Here is a 14,204-nt window from a genome sequence, read left to right as displayed (position 1 = left end):
GGTATAGAGGAGTGGAACATCGGCCACCTCAACTCCATCCTGGATGTGATTGAAGAGGACTGTGGTGTTTCTATCCAGGGGGTGAACACACCCTACCTGTACTTCGGCATGTGGAAGACCAGCTTCTCCTGGCACACTGAAGACATGGACCTTTATAGCATCAACTACCTGCACTTTGGAGAGCCCAAGTCCTGGTAGGGGGATACTGTTATTTACTAGCATGGTGTGTCTCAGGCAAACTGAGAGGCGGGGTTAGAGGAGAGATGGGTTGGAAGGGAGAGGGAATTACTTCTTTATTCCTCCCTCGTAAGTCTCCCTCTTTCCACCTCCCTCTCTCCCCCTTTCCATCTCCCTCTCTCCCCCTTTCCATCTCCCTCTCTCCCCCTTTCCATCTCCCTCTCTCCCCCCCTTTCCATCTCCCTCTCTCCCCCCTTTCCATCTCCCTCTCTCCCCCTTTCCATCTCCCTCTCTCCCCCTCTCCATCTCCCTCTCCCCCTCTCCATCTCCCTCTCTCCCCCCTCTCCATCTCCCTCTCTCCCCCTCTCCATCTCCCTCTCTCCCCCTCTCCATCTCCCTCTCCACCCCCTCTCCATCTCCCTCTCTCCCCCCTCTCCATCTCCCTCTCCACCCCCTTTCCACCTCCCTCTTTCCACTTCTCTCTCTCCCTCTTTCCACCTCTCTCTCTCCCTCTCTCTCTCCCTCTTTCCACCTCTCTCTCTCCCTCTCTCTCTCCCTCTTTCCACCTCTTTCCACCTCCCTCTCTCTCTCCCTCTTTCCACCTCCCTCTCTCTCTCCCTCTTTCCACCTCCCTCTCTCTCTCCCTCTTTCCACCTCCCTCTCTCTCTCCCTCTTTCCACCTCTCTCTCTCCCTCTTTCCACCTCCCTCTCTCTCTCCCTCTTTCCACCCTCCCTCTTTCCACCTCTTTCCACCTCCCTCTCTCTCCCTCTTTCCACTTCTCTCTCTCTCTCCCTCTTCCTCTGTCTCTCTCTCTCTCTCTCTTTCCACCTCCCTCTCTCTCTCCCTCTTTCCACCTCCCCTCTCTCTCCCTCTTTCCACCTCCCTCTCTCTCTCCCTCTTTCCACCTCCCTCTCTCTCCCTCTTTCCACCTCCCTCTCTCTCTCCCTCTTTCCACCTCCCTCTCTCCCCCTCTCTCTCTCCCTCTTTCCACCTCTCTCTCTCTCCCTCTTTCCACCTCTCTCTCCCTCTTTCCACCTCTCTCTCCCTCTTTCCACCTCTCTCTCCCTCTTTCCACCTCCCTCTCTCTCTCCCTCTTTCCACCTCCCTCTCTCTCTCCCTCTTTCCACCTCCCCTCTCTCTCCCTCTTTCCACCTCCCTCTCTCTCTCCCTCTTTCCACCTCCCTCTCTCTCTCCCTCTTTCCACCTCCCTCTCTCTCTCCCTCTTTCCACCTCCCTCTCTCTCTCCCTCTTTCCACCTCCCTCTCTCTCTCCCTCTTTCCACCTCCCTCTCTCTCTCCCTCTTTCCACCTCCCCTCTCTCTCTCTCCCTCTTTCCACTTCTCTCTCTCTCTCTCCCTCTTTCCACTTCTCTCTCTCCCTCTTTCCACCTCCTCTCTCTCTCCCTCTTTCCACCTCCCTCTCTCCCTCTTTCCACTTCTCTCTCTCCCTCTTTCCACCTCCTCTCTCTCTCCCTCTTTCCACCTCCCTCTCTCTCTCCCTCTTTCCACTCTCTCTCTCTCCCTCTTTCCACCTCCCCTCTCTCTCCCTCTTTCCACCTCCCTCTCTCTCCCTCTTTCCACCCTCTCTCTCCCTCTTTCCACCTCCCTCCCTCTCTCCCTCTTTCCACCTCTCTCCCTCTCTCCCTCTTTCCACCTCTCTCCCTCCCTCAGTCTCCCCATCTCTCTCTTCCCCTGGAGGTATACTGCTGTTCATTAGAGCAGGAAGCCCTGCAACACACACATGGTTCTCACCTCTCCCCACTTAGACACATTTCCCTGGAGGGGAGGACCACCAAGAAGCTCTTCTCTCAACCCCTCCTCACCCCTCACCTCTCCCACCCCTGGGGCAGTCCTCCCTCTCCCCTTACACTCACATACACACACCCTTACCTCAGACTGATAGTTGAATATGGGGCTTCTGATGGGGGAGAAGAGGTGTGGGTGTAATGGAATGCCTAAGAACCCAGCGGGAGTTCCACAGAGTTCCACAGAGTTCCACAGAGTTCCACAGAGTTCCACAGAGTTCCACAGAGTTCTACGTCAGGAACTTTAGAATAGGTAGAATTCCAAGGCTCACCACTAGGGGCCAGTATTGTCAGTGTAGAGGATGACACATCTAAACAGTTTGTCTCATACATAACACCTACCCAAACACTAGTTTACTGTTCACCTTCTGTGTTAACCTGACAAACATTGTCTCTGTCTACAGGTATAGTAACATCAGACACATTGTCTATATTAACAGACACATTGTCTCTGTCTACAGGTATGCCATCCCCCCTGAGCATGGGAAGAGACTGGAGAGACTGGCTACAGGTAAGCTTAGTTTAACTAGATGAAATATTAAGTTAAAAAAAGTAGAACACTTAGGCAGAGTTTAGACAGGCAGCCCAATTCTGGCCTGTCTAAACGCGGTCTTAGGAGGATAGACCTAAATTATTGTACCCAAAAGCACTGTGTTGACTCTGTCAATCTATCTAACAGTCTCTCCACGTTCATCTTCCTGTGTGTGTGTGTGTGTGTGTGTGTGTGTGTGTGTGTGTGTGTGTGTGTGTGTGTGTGTGTGTGTGTGTGTGTGTGTGTGTGTGTTCCAGGTTTCTTCCCCAATGGGTTTAAAGGGTGTGAGGCTTTTCTCCGTCACAAGATGACCCTGATCTCCCCTTCTATCCTGAAGAAGTACAGCATCCCCTTCGACAAGGTGAGACAAACTGACTGGCTCAACTGTCACTTTTTAAAACCCTTTAATCTCAACTGTCACTTTTTAAAACCCTTTCGTCTCAACTGTCACTTTTTAAAAGCCTTTCGTCTCAACTGTCACTTTTTAAAAGCCTTTCGTCTCAACTGTCACTTTTTAAAAGCCTTTCATCTCAACTGTCACTTTTTAAAAGCCTTTCATCTCAACTGTCACTTTTTAAAAGCCTTTCGTCTCAACTGTCACTTTTTAAAACCCTTTAATCTCAACTGTCACTTTTTAAAACCCTTTCGTCTCAACTGTCACTTTTTAAAAGCCTTTCGTCTCAACTGTCACTTTTTAAAAGCCTTTCGTCTCAACTGTCACTTTTTAAAAGCCTTTCGTCTCAACTGTCACTTTTTAAAAGCCTTTCGTCTCAACTGTCACTTTTTAAAAGCCTTTCATCTCAACTGTCACTTTTTAAAAGCCTTTCATCTCAACTGTCACTTTTTAAAACCCTTTCATCTCAACTGTCACTTTTTAAAAGCCTTTCATCTCAACTGTCACTTTTTAAAACCCTTTCGTCTCAACTGTCACTTTTTAAAACCCTTTCGTCTCAACTGTCACTTTTTAAAAGCCTTTCGTCTCAACTGTCACTTTTTAAAAGCCTTTCGTCTCAACTGTCACTTTTTAAAAGCCTTTCATCTCAACTGCCACTTTTTGTTTTGTCCTCAATAACTCCAGATCACCCAGGAGGCAGGAGAGTTTTGTCCTCATTAACTCCCTCCTCCCCCCCTCTCTCCAGATCACCCAGGAGGCAGGAGAGTTTTGTCCTCATTAACTCCCTCCTCCCCCCCTCTCTCCAGATCACCCAGGAGGCAGGAGAGTTTTGTCCTCAATAACTCCCTCCTCCCCCCCTCTCTCCAGATCACCCAGGAGGCAGGAGAGTTTATGATCACCTTTCCGTATGGTTACCACGCTGGCTTCAACCACGGCTTCAACTGTGCCGAGTCGACCAACTTCGCTAGTGTCCGATGGATCGACTACGGCAAGGTGGCCACTCAGGTAAGATGAAGAAAACGCCACGCTGTTTACTCTGAACTATTTCTGTTGTGTGTATTTCCACCCGGAACCAGGGATCCCTCCAGAACTATGGTCAGTACCTCTGGGGGGAGGCAGTACTTCTGGGTCTCAGGGCAGGTGATGTCACTTTCACAATGGAAGCTTCTAGCACACACAGCTAACAAGCTAAAGATTCTACTTCCCCTGGACACACACAGCTAACAAGCTAGAGATTCTACTTCCCCTGGACACACACAGCTAACAAGCTAGAGATTCTACTTCCCCTGGACACACACAGCTAACAAGCTAGAGATTCTACTTCCCCTGCACACACTAAATAGTATGCTAGTCTGGTTCCTAACCCTCCTCCCTTCCTCCCCTAGTCTCAAATTGCGGAGAGGTTCCACACTAAATAGTATGCTAGTCTGGTTCCTAAGCCTCCTCCCTTCCTCCCCTAGTCTCAAATTGCGGAGAGGTTCCACACTAAATAGTATGCTAGTCTGGTTCCTAAGCCTCCTCCCTTCCTCCCCTAGTCTCCATTTGTGGAGAGGTTCCACACTAAATAGTATGCTAAGTCCCTTCTCCCCTCCTCCCTAGTGTACATGCAGTAAAGACATGGTGAAGATCAGCATGGATCCCTTTGTGAAGTGGTTCCAGCCGGACCGCTATGCTGTGTGGAAGCTGGGGAAAGACTCCTGTCCTCTGGACCACACCCGAGCCACGCCCGCCACCACCCCAGAACTGCAGAACTGGCTCCAGCGCAGCCGGGTCAAGACCCCTGTGAACAGGTATGGAGGGGAGGAAGGGAGGAGGGAGGAGGATGGAGGGGGAGGAGGAGTATGGGGATGGAGGGGTGTGGGAGGAGGAGGAAGATGGAGGGGTGTGGGAGGGAGGATGGAGGGAGGAGGAGGATGGAGGGAGGAGGAGGGTGGGGATGGAGGGGTGTTGGAGGAGGAAGATGGAGGGGTGTGGGAGGAGGAGGAGGGGGATGGGGAGGGAGGAGGAGGAGTATGGGGATGGAGGGGTGTTGGAGGAGGAGGGAGGAGGAAGATGGAGGGGTGTGGGAGGGAGGAGGATGGAGGGAGGAGGAGGATGGGGAGGGAGGGAGGGGTGTGGGAGGAGTTTGGATGTGGATGGAGGAGGGAGGAGGAAAATGGAGGGGTGTGGAAGGGGGATGGAGGGGTGTGGGAGGGGGAGGGAGGATGGGGGTGGAGGGGTGTGGGAGGAGGATGGGGATGGAGGGGTGTGGGAGGAGGATGGGGATGGAGGGGTGTGGGAGGAGGATGGGGATGGAGGGGTGTGGGAGGGGGATGGGGATGGAGGGGTGTGGGAGGAGGATGGGGATGGAGGGGTGTGGGAGGGGAGGGAGGATGGGGGTGGAGGGGTGTGGGAGGGGGGATGGGGATGGAGGGGTGTGGGGGGGAGGGAGGATGGGGGTGGAGGGGTGTGGGAGGAGGATGGGGGTGGAGGGGTGTGGGAGGAGGATGGGGATGGAGGGGTGTGGGAGGGAGGATGGGGATGGAGGGGTGTGGGAGGGGGAGGGAGGATGGGGGGTGTGGGAGGGGAGGGAGGATGGGGATGGAGGGGTGTGGGAGGGGAGGGAGGATGGGGATGGAGGGGTGGGGAGGGGAGGGAGGATGGGGATGGAGGGGTGTTGGAGGAGGAGGGAGGAGGAAGATGGAGGGGTGTGGGAGGGAGGAGGATGGAGGATGGGGATGGAGGGGGTGGGAGGGGAGGGAGGATGGGGATGGAGGGGTGTTGGAGGAGGAGGGAGGATGGGGGTGGAGGGGGTGGGAGGGGGAGGGAGGATGGGGGTGGAGGGGTGTGGGAGGGGAGGGAGGATGGGGGTGGAGGGGTGTGGGAGGAGGATGGGGGTGGAGGGGTGTGGGAGGAGGATGGGGATGGAGGGGTGTGGGAGGGGAGGGAGGATGGATGGGGGTGTGGGAGGGGGATGGGGATGGAGGGGTGTGGGAGGGGATGGGGATGGAGGGGGGTGGGGGGGGAGGGAGGATGGGGGTGGAGGGGTGTGGGAGGAGGATGGGGGTGGAGGGGGTGTGGGAGGAGGATGGGGATGGAGGGGTGTGGGAGGGGGAGGGAGGATGGGGATGGAGGGGTGTGGGAGGGGGAGGGAAGATGGGGGGGGGGGTGTGGGAGGGGGAGGGAGGATGGGGATGGAGGGGTGTGGGAGGGGGAGGGAGGATGGGGGTGGAGGGGGTGGGGAGGGGAGGGAGGATGGGGGTGGAGGGGTGTGGGAGGGGAGGGAGGATGGGGGTGGAGGGGTGTGGGAGGAGGATGGGGGTGGAGGGGTGTGGGAGGAGGATGGGGGTGGAGGGGTGTGGGAGGGGGAGGGAGGATGGGGATGGAGGGGTGTGGGAGGGGGAGGGAGGATGGGGATGGAGGGGTGTTGGAGGAGGAGGGAGGAGGAAGATGGAGGGGTGTGGGAGGGAGGAGGATGGAGGATGGGGAGGGAGGGAGGGGGTGTGGGAGGGGGAGGGAGGATGGGGGTGGAGGGGGAGGGAGGAGGAGGGAGGATGGGGGTGGAGGGGTGTGGGAGGAGGAGGGAGGATGGGGGTGGAGGGGTGTGGGAGGAGGAGGGAGGATGGGGGGTGTGGGAGGGAGGATGGGGGTGGAGGGGTGTGGGAGGGGGATGGAGGATGGGGGTGGAGGGGTGTGGGGGAGGAGGAGGGAGGATGGGGATGGAGGGGTGTGGGAGGAGGAGGGGGATGGAGGGGTGTGGAGGGAGGATGGGGATGGAGGGGTGTGGGAGGAGGATGGGGGTGGAGGGGTGTGGGAGGAGGATGGGGATGGAGGGGTGTGGGAGGAGGAGGGGGGATGGAGGGGTGTGTGAGGAGGAGGGAGGATGGGGATGGAGGGGTGTGGGAGGGGGATGGGGATGGAGGGGTGTGGGAGGGGGAGGGAGGAGGAAGATGGAGGGTGTGGGAGGGAGGAGGATGGAGGGAGGAGGAGGATGGGGAGGGAGGGAGGGGTGTGGGAGGGGAGGGAGGATGGGGGTGGAGGGGGAGGGAGGAGGAGGGAGGATGGGGGTGGAGGGGTGTGGGAGGAGGAGGAGGGAGGATGGGGGTGGAGGGGTGTGGGAGGAGGAGGGAGGATGGGGGGGTGTGGGAGGGAGGATGGGGGTGGAGGGGTGTGGGGGGGGATGGAGGATGGGGTGGAGGGGTGTGGGAGGAGGAGGGAGGATGGGGATGGAGGGGTGTGGGAGGAGGAGGGGGATGGAGGGGTGGGAGGAGGAGGGAGGATGGGGATGGAGGGGTGTGGGAGGAGGATGGGGGTGGAGGGGTGTGGGAGGAGGATGGGGATGGAGGGGTGTGGGAGGAGGAGGGGGATGGAGGGGTGTGGGAGGAGGAGGGAGGATGGGGATGGAGGGGTGTGGGAGGGGATGGGGATGGAGGGGTGTGGGAGGGGGAGGGGGATGGAGGGGTGTGGGAGGAGGAGGGAGGATGGGGATGGAGGGGTGTGGGAGGGAGGATGGGGATGGAGGGGGTGGGGGGGGAGGGGGATGGAGGGGTGTGGGAGGAGGAGGGAGGATGGGGATGGAGGGGTGTGGGAGGGAGGATGGGGATGGAGGGGTGTGGGAGGGGGAGGGAGGATGGGGATGGAGGGGTGTGGGAGGAGGAGGGAGGATGGGGATGGAGGGGTGTGGGAGGGAGGATGGGGATGGAGGGGTGTGGGAGGAGGAGGGAGGATGGGGATGGAGGGGTGTGGGAGGAGGAGGGAGGATGGGGATGGAGGGGTGTGGGAGGGGGAGGGAGGATGGGGGTGGAGGGGTGTGGGGAGGGGAGGGAGGGTGGAGGGGTGTGGGAGGGGGAGGAGGAGGGAGGATGGGGATGGAGGGGTGTGGGAGGAGGAGGGAGGATGGGGGTGGAGAACCATTGTAAATTGTTCTGAATATGTGGCATGTCAAAGAGATGCTAAATGTGTCCCCTTTACAGCAGCCTCTCACACCCACGGACCAGATCCAAGCGTCTGAGGACCAGCGAGGAGCCTGTTGCCTTGGAGGGGTGCTCTGTCCTGGGTAGGAGGAGGGGCCTCGGAGGCACCCTGGGCCCCAAGGTCCGGAGAGGCTGCAGGGCTGGGGAGGATGAGGACGATGAGGAGGAAGGAGAGGGTCAGACTGAGAATACACTCCGGCTCCCTGGTAAGAGATTAGTTGATTTGATTCTGAATGATTTATTGATCGAAGGTAAGAGATCCTATTAAATGACTAGAGGGGCTTTGTCATGAACCTTCAACATTCCAGAATGGGATTAAAATGTCAGCCATATTGGTCAGGGAGAAATCCAAACCGGTCTAATTGGAATGAATGGCAGTAGAGGCATAATTCTACGACTTAAAATAAAACTAAGGTGTGTGTGATATATCAGAAATTATGCAATATAATTATTGTCAACCTAAAATATTGTTTTAAAAAAACTGAATGGGAACCATTTGTCTAAAACAGTCTGGCTAACTAACAGATATACAGTGCAGATGAAATGCTTTAACTTCGTTATTTTACACCATGTCTTATAAACAGCACTGGTAAAGCGTGGTGGACCAACTCCCTGACCAAAATGGCTGCCCTTTATCCCATCATAAGCAGGTTCATGTCCATTCTAGAATTATAATTCCTCATTCTATGGGTATCCCATCATAAGCAGGTTCATGTCCATTCTAGAATTGTAATTCCTAATTCTGTGGGTAACTCATCATAAACAGGTCCATTCTAGAATTGTAATTCCTAATTCTATGGGTAACTCATCATAAGCAGGTCCATTCTAGAACTGTAATTCCTAATTCTATGGGTAACTCATCATAAGCAGGTCCATTCTAGAATTGTAATTCCTAATTCTATGGGTAACTCATCATAAGCAGGTCCATTCTAGAACTGTAATTCCTAATTCTATGGGTAACTCATCATAAGAAGGTTCATTCTAAAATTGTAATTCCTAATTCTATGGGTAACTCATCATAAACAGGTTCATGTCCATTCTATAATTGTAATTTCTATAATTGTAATTCCTAGAATTATAATTCCTAATTCTATGGGTAACTCATCATAAGCAGGTCCATTCTAGAATTGTAATTCCTAATTCTATGGGTAACTCATCATAAGCAGGTCCATTCTAGAACTGTAATTCCTAATTCTATGGGTAACTCATCATAAGCAGGTCCATTCTAGAATTGTAATTCCTAATTCTATGGGTAACTCATCATAAGCAGGTCCATTCTAGAACTGTAATTCCTAATTCTATGGGTAACCCATCATAAGCAGGTTCATTCTAGAACTGTAATTCCTAATTCTATGGGTAACTCATCATAAGCAGGTCCATTCTAGAACTGTAATTCCTAATTCTATGGGTAACCCATCATAAGCAGGTTCATTCTAGAACTGTAATTCCTAATTCTATGGGTAACTCATCATAAGCAGGTCCATTCTAGAACTGTAATTCCTAATTCTATGGGTAACCCATCATAAGCAGGTTCATTCTAGAACTGTAATTCCTAATTCTATGGGTAACCCATCATAAGCAGGTCCATTCTAGAACTGTAATTCCTAATTCTATGGGTAACTCATCATAAGCAGGTTCATTCTAGAACTGTAATTCCTAATTCTTTGCGTTAGAGATCCAAACGGACCCAAGCGTTTTTCTTCTGTTATATCTTCTGGATTCCAGTCCATGTTGACTAATATTTTATCATCCAAATGTTGTTGTTTTTTCACCATCTCAAAGATATTTTTTTTTTAATTATGTTGTGTCTCTGTTCCACAGGTCCTTGTCGGCAGATGTGTGTGGTGAAAGTCAACAGAATGGAAGTGGAGAGTGACCGGTTGGCCTTCCCCTGTCCTCCTGAACCTCTGCGCCCCTCGTCTTTCACCTCTCCCTCACCCTCTTCCAACTTCTCTTCTCGCCCCTCTCCCTCTCTGACCCCTGTCTCAGTGGACACCACAGAACAAGGGACAGGGGCGGGGACTCACCCTTCACCCCATCTGCATCCCACTAACCCCCCACAGAACCCCTCAGGGTCAGAGTTCGCAGAGGTCATTAAAGGACCCCATCAGAGGTCCGAGGCTGCCCCTACACCTGCCCGATCAGAAAGAAGAGAAATCCCCGGAGGACCGTTTAAGTCAGTATGTATAGAATTGACTCCACTGGGACTGGTTCCCGAGGACTGCTCTGTGGATGTCCACCCCTCTCCAGACCCCTTACGGACCAGGTTACCTTCCCCCCAGAACGGTGCACCCGACTGGGGCTCAGGGGTGTACGGACTCGGCCTGTGGCCCTGGAGCTTTTCATTCAAGTTCTTCAGCCGTAGAGAAGTCGTCTTTAAACCTAACCTCAACCCTACTCCCCGGCACTGAGTATAAAATGGATACGTGCCATGGTACTGCGGTTAATACTACTACTACACACAGCAGTCACACCTCTGAAAGCAAAACACCAGCACTTTACAATGACATTTACACGAATACTGACTCCCGGGTCCAGAGGACGTGTTATTTCCAACTCTAGTTCTGGTTCTGGTCCAGCTAACTTGTTCAGGTGTAGTGAAAAAAACTGCACTCCCGTTGAAAACCGTTCCTCTCTCCCTATGTGTACTACACACAACCGTGTCCCCGTACAAAACCCTTCCCTTCTTCCGAGGTGTAGTTTACGAGACTGTTGCCCTCCTTTCCTCCAGAGGAACAACGGGGTGGACATGCCTTTCCTCACTCCAGAACTGTCTGGAGAGACCAGGTTCTGCCCTCCCCTGCCGCCCGTTCTCACCCAGGAGATGCCCTCCCTCACACTCGCCGTCAGCGGAGGTCACGCCGAGATCAAAGGTCCGAGGTCGTCGTCGTCGTCCTCCTCCTCCTCGACTGGCCGACACGGTGGTGCTCTAACCTTACCGGATTTGCCGGGCAGTCACCCGGTCCTCGCCCCCGTGCTCCGACGCGAGACACCCACGACCCTCTCGCCAGGAACGGAGACGTTAACGGACGAGGAGTTGGCGTCAAAGAAGTTGGAGGAAGAGGATTTTCCACCGTTGGCGCCTTACAGAGACTGGCGCTTGGGTTCTGCTGAAGACCACCATAGACCAGAGCTGGATTTACAGTTAGCGGCTTACGTGGCTAATGCAACTAGCAATGCTCGGCCCAAAATGGCCGCCTCTGATCACAAAATGGCCCCCTCTCGGCACTCTGGTCCTACTGAAGACCACCACCATAGGCCAGAGTTGGAGTCACAGGTAGCAGCTTACGCGGCGGCTAGTGCAACCAGCGACGCTCAACCCGAAATGGACGCCTCTCTGCACAAAATGGCCGCCGACGCTTCCCATCTAGAAACACTACCAATCCAAACATCGTCTGAGACGGTGCTGACCACCGACAACCACTGTAGTCGAACCTCCGCGGAGACCCATGCTAGCAATAATAACCACATGCTCTGTGACGTCACACTACTGCCAACGCAGCAAATCCAGAAACGCGGGTCCTCGACGGCAACCGTATCCATGGACTCCGACTCAGAAGGACCCTCTCAAAGAGACGATGTATTTAGAGACTCCAGTACTCAGGGTTTATATCTAGCTAGCGCCAGTTTGACTTCTAAAGATACGTTGGCCCACTCGTCTGAGCTGAGTGAATTGAATGACCATTCAGCAACAGTACAACGCCAACACAACCGTGACCAAACTCCACACTCAAACATGGATGCCGTTTGTAGTTCCCAAAACCTGGATTCCATTTGTAGTTCCCAAAACGTGGATTCCATTTGTAGTTCCCAAAACGTGGATTCCATTTGTAGTTCCCAAAACGTGGATTCCATTTGTAGTTCCCAAAACGTGGATTCCATTTGTATTTCTCGAAACGTGGACTCTGTTTGTAGTTCCCAAAGCCTCTACCTGGAGCCCAAACCTTTCTCAGATGGCATCTGGAAGAACCTCAACTCCCAGAGTCCTGCGGTGCTCATCGAGAGCCTCCACCACCCGGAGCTCCCCGCCGACTATACCCACGATGCACTACCTTACACCATGTGGACCGAGCCGCAGTGCAAAGAGGTCACGGACCTCGATCACGAAACTGAGACGGACGACCAGGACCCGGAGGGACATGGGGACGGGCCTCTCACCTGGGCCCAGCTGGAGTCCACCTCTCTGGGGTCGGCCGGTGTCGGGGAGCCCCTGGGCCTCTGTGGAGAGTTTGAGCTCCAGAGAGGGGAGGTGGAGGCAGCAGAAGCCCTGGCTCTGTGCAGGGAACTGGGGGTGGAGAGGGAGGCCGAGGGGGCTCTAGAACCTGACCCTCCCGAATCGCCCTTGGAGGAGAGACCGGGGGAAGGGGAGGTGTCAGATATGGAAGGGGGAGATTCGGAGGATGAGGGGCAGAGCAGCACGAGGGAGGAGAGTAGTAGTGAGTCATCGGAAGGAGAGGCTGAAGAAGAGGAAGGGGAGGAAGACTATGATAATGATTTGAGCGACTTTGAGTGTGGCGACTCAGGGCTGGAACCTGGAGAGGTTTGCACTGTGCGTATGGCTGCTGAGACACATAAACACGATCACACACACATATATACGATAACACACACACATATATATACGATAACACACACACATACCATAACACACACATATATATACGATCACACACACATATATACGATCACACACACATATATATACGATCACACACACATATATATACGATAACACACACACATATATATACGATCACACACACATATATACGATAACACACACATATATACGATAACACACACACACATATATACGATAACACACACACATATATACGATAACACACACATATATACGATAACACACACATATATACGATCACACACACATATATACGATAACACACACACACATATATACGATCACACACACATATATACGATCACACACACATATATACGATAACACACACATATATACGATAACACACACACACACACACATATATACGATAACACACACATATATACGATCACACACACATATATATACGATAACACACATATATACGATAACACACACACACATATACGATCACACACGCATATATACGATAACACACATATATACGATAACACACACACACATATACGATCACACACACACACATACGATAACACACACACACATATATACGATAACACACACACACACACACATATATACGATAACACACACACATATATACGATAACACACACACACACACATATATACGATAACACACACACACACACATACGATCACACACACATACGATCACACACACATACGAACACACACACACACACACATACGATAACACACAAATATACGATAACACACACACACACACACACACATATATACGATAACACACACACATATATACGATAACACACACACATATATACGATAACACACACACATATATACGATAACACACACACACACACACACACACACACACACACACACACACACACACACACACACACACACACACACACACACACACACATATATACGATAACACACACACATATATACGATAACACACACACACATACGATAACACACACACACACACACACACACACACACACACACACACACACACACACACACATATATACGATAACACACACACATATATACGATAACACACACACATATATACGATAACACACACACATATATACGATAACACACACACACATACGATAACACACACACACATACGATAACACACACACATACGATAACACACACACATATATACGATAACACACACACATATATACGATAACACACACACACATACGATGACACACACACACACACACACATATATACGATAACACACACACACACATATATACGATAACACACACACACACACACACACACACACACACACACACACACACACACACACACACACACACACACACACACACACACACACACACACACACACACGAACACACACACACACACACACACACACGATAACACACACACACACACATACGATAACACACACACACATACGATAACACACACACACACACACACACACACACACACACACACACACACACACACACACACACACACACACACACATATATACGATAACACACACACACATACACACACACATACACACACACACACACACACACACACACACACACACACACACACACACACACACACACACACACACACACATACACACACACACATATGATAACACACACACTTTGGAAAATACCCATTTCAATCCTTTTGATTATCTTT

The 14,204-nt window shown here is 52.4% G+C and overlaps 1 protein-coding gene across 1 annotated transcript in view; it reads left to right on the top strand.

Moving 5' to 3' along the window:
- Positions 1-14,204, top strand: part of LOC124024355 — a 23,264-nt gene continuing 9,060 nt past the window's right edge. The window contains exons 1-8 of the mRNA XM_046338291.1: positions 1-194; positions 2,443-2,492; positions 2,771-2,874; positions 3,775-3,912; positions 4,507-4,697; positions 7,860-8,065; positions 9,681-10,220; positions 10,325-12,408. Coding sequence (XP_046194247.1) covers positions 109-194; positions 2,443-2,492; positions 2,771-2,874; positions 3,775-3,912; positions 4,507-4,697; positions 7,860-8,065; positions 9,681-10,220; positions 10,325-12,408 — 3,399 coding nt within the window. The 5' untranslated portion in view covers positions 1-108. The remainder of the gene's footprint in view (positions 195-2,442; positions 2,493-2,770; positions 2,875-3,774; positions 3,913-4,506; positions 4,698-7,859; positions 8,066-9,680; positions 10,221-10,324; positions 12,409-14,204) is intronic.

The sequence above is a fragment of the Oncorhynchus gorbuscha genome, unplaced genomic scaffold (genome assembly GCF_021184085.1).
Source record: "Oncorhynchus gorbuscha isolate QuinsamMale2020 ecotype Even-year unplaced genomic scaffold, OgorEven_v1.0 Un_scaffold_1828, whole genome shotgun sequence".
In the NCBI taxonomy this organism is placed as follows: domain Eukaryota; kingdom Metazoa; phylum Chordata; class Actinopteri; order Salmoniformes; family Salmonidae; genus Oncorhynchus; species Oncorhynchus gorbuscha.
Note: the sequence above shows the minus strand (reverse complement) of the source record. Positions and strands in the feature narration are given on the sequence as shown.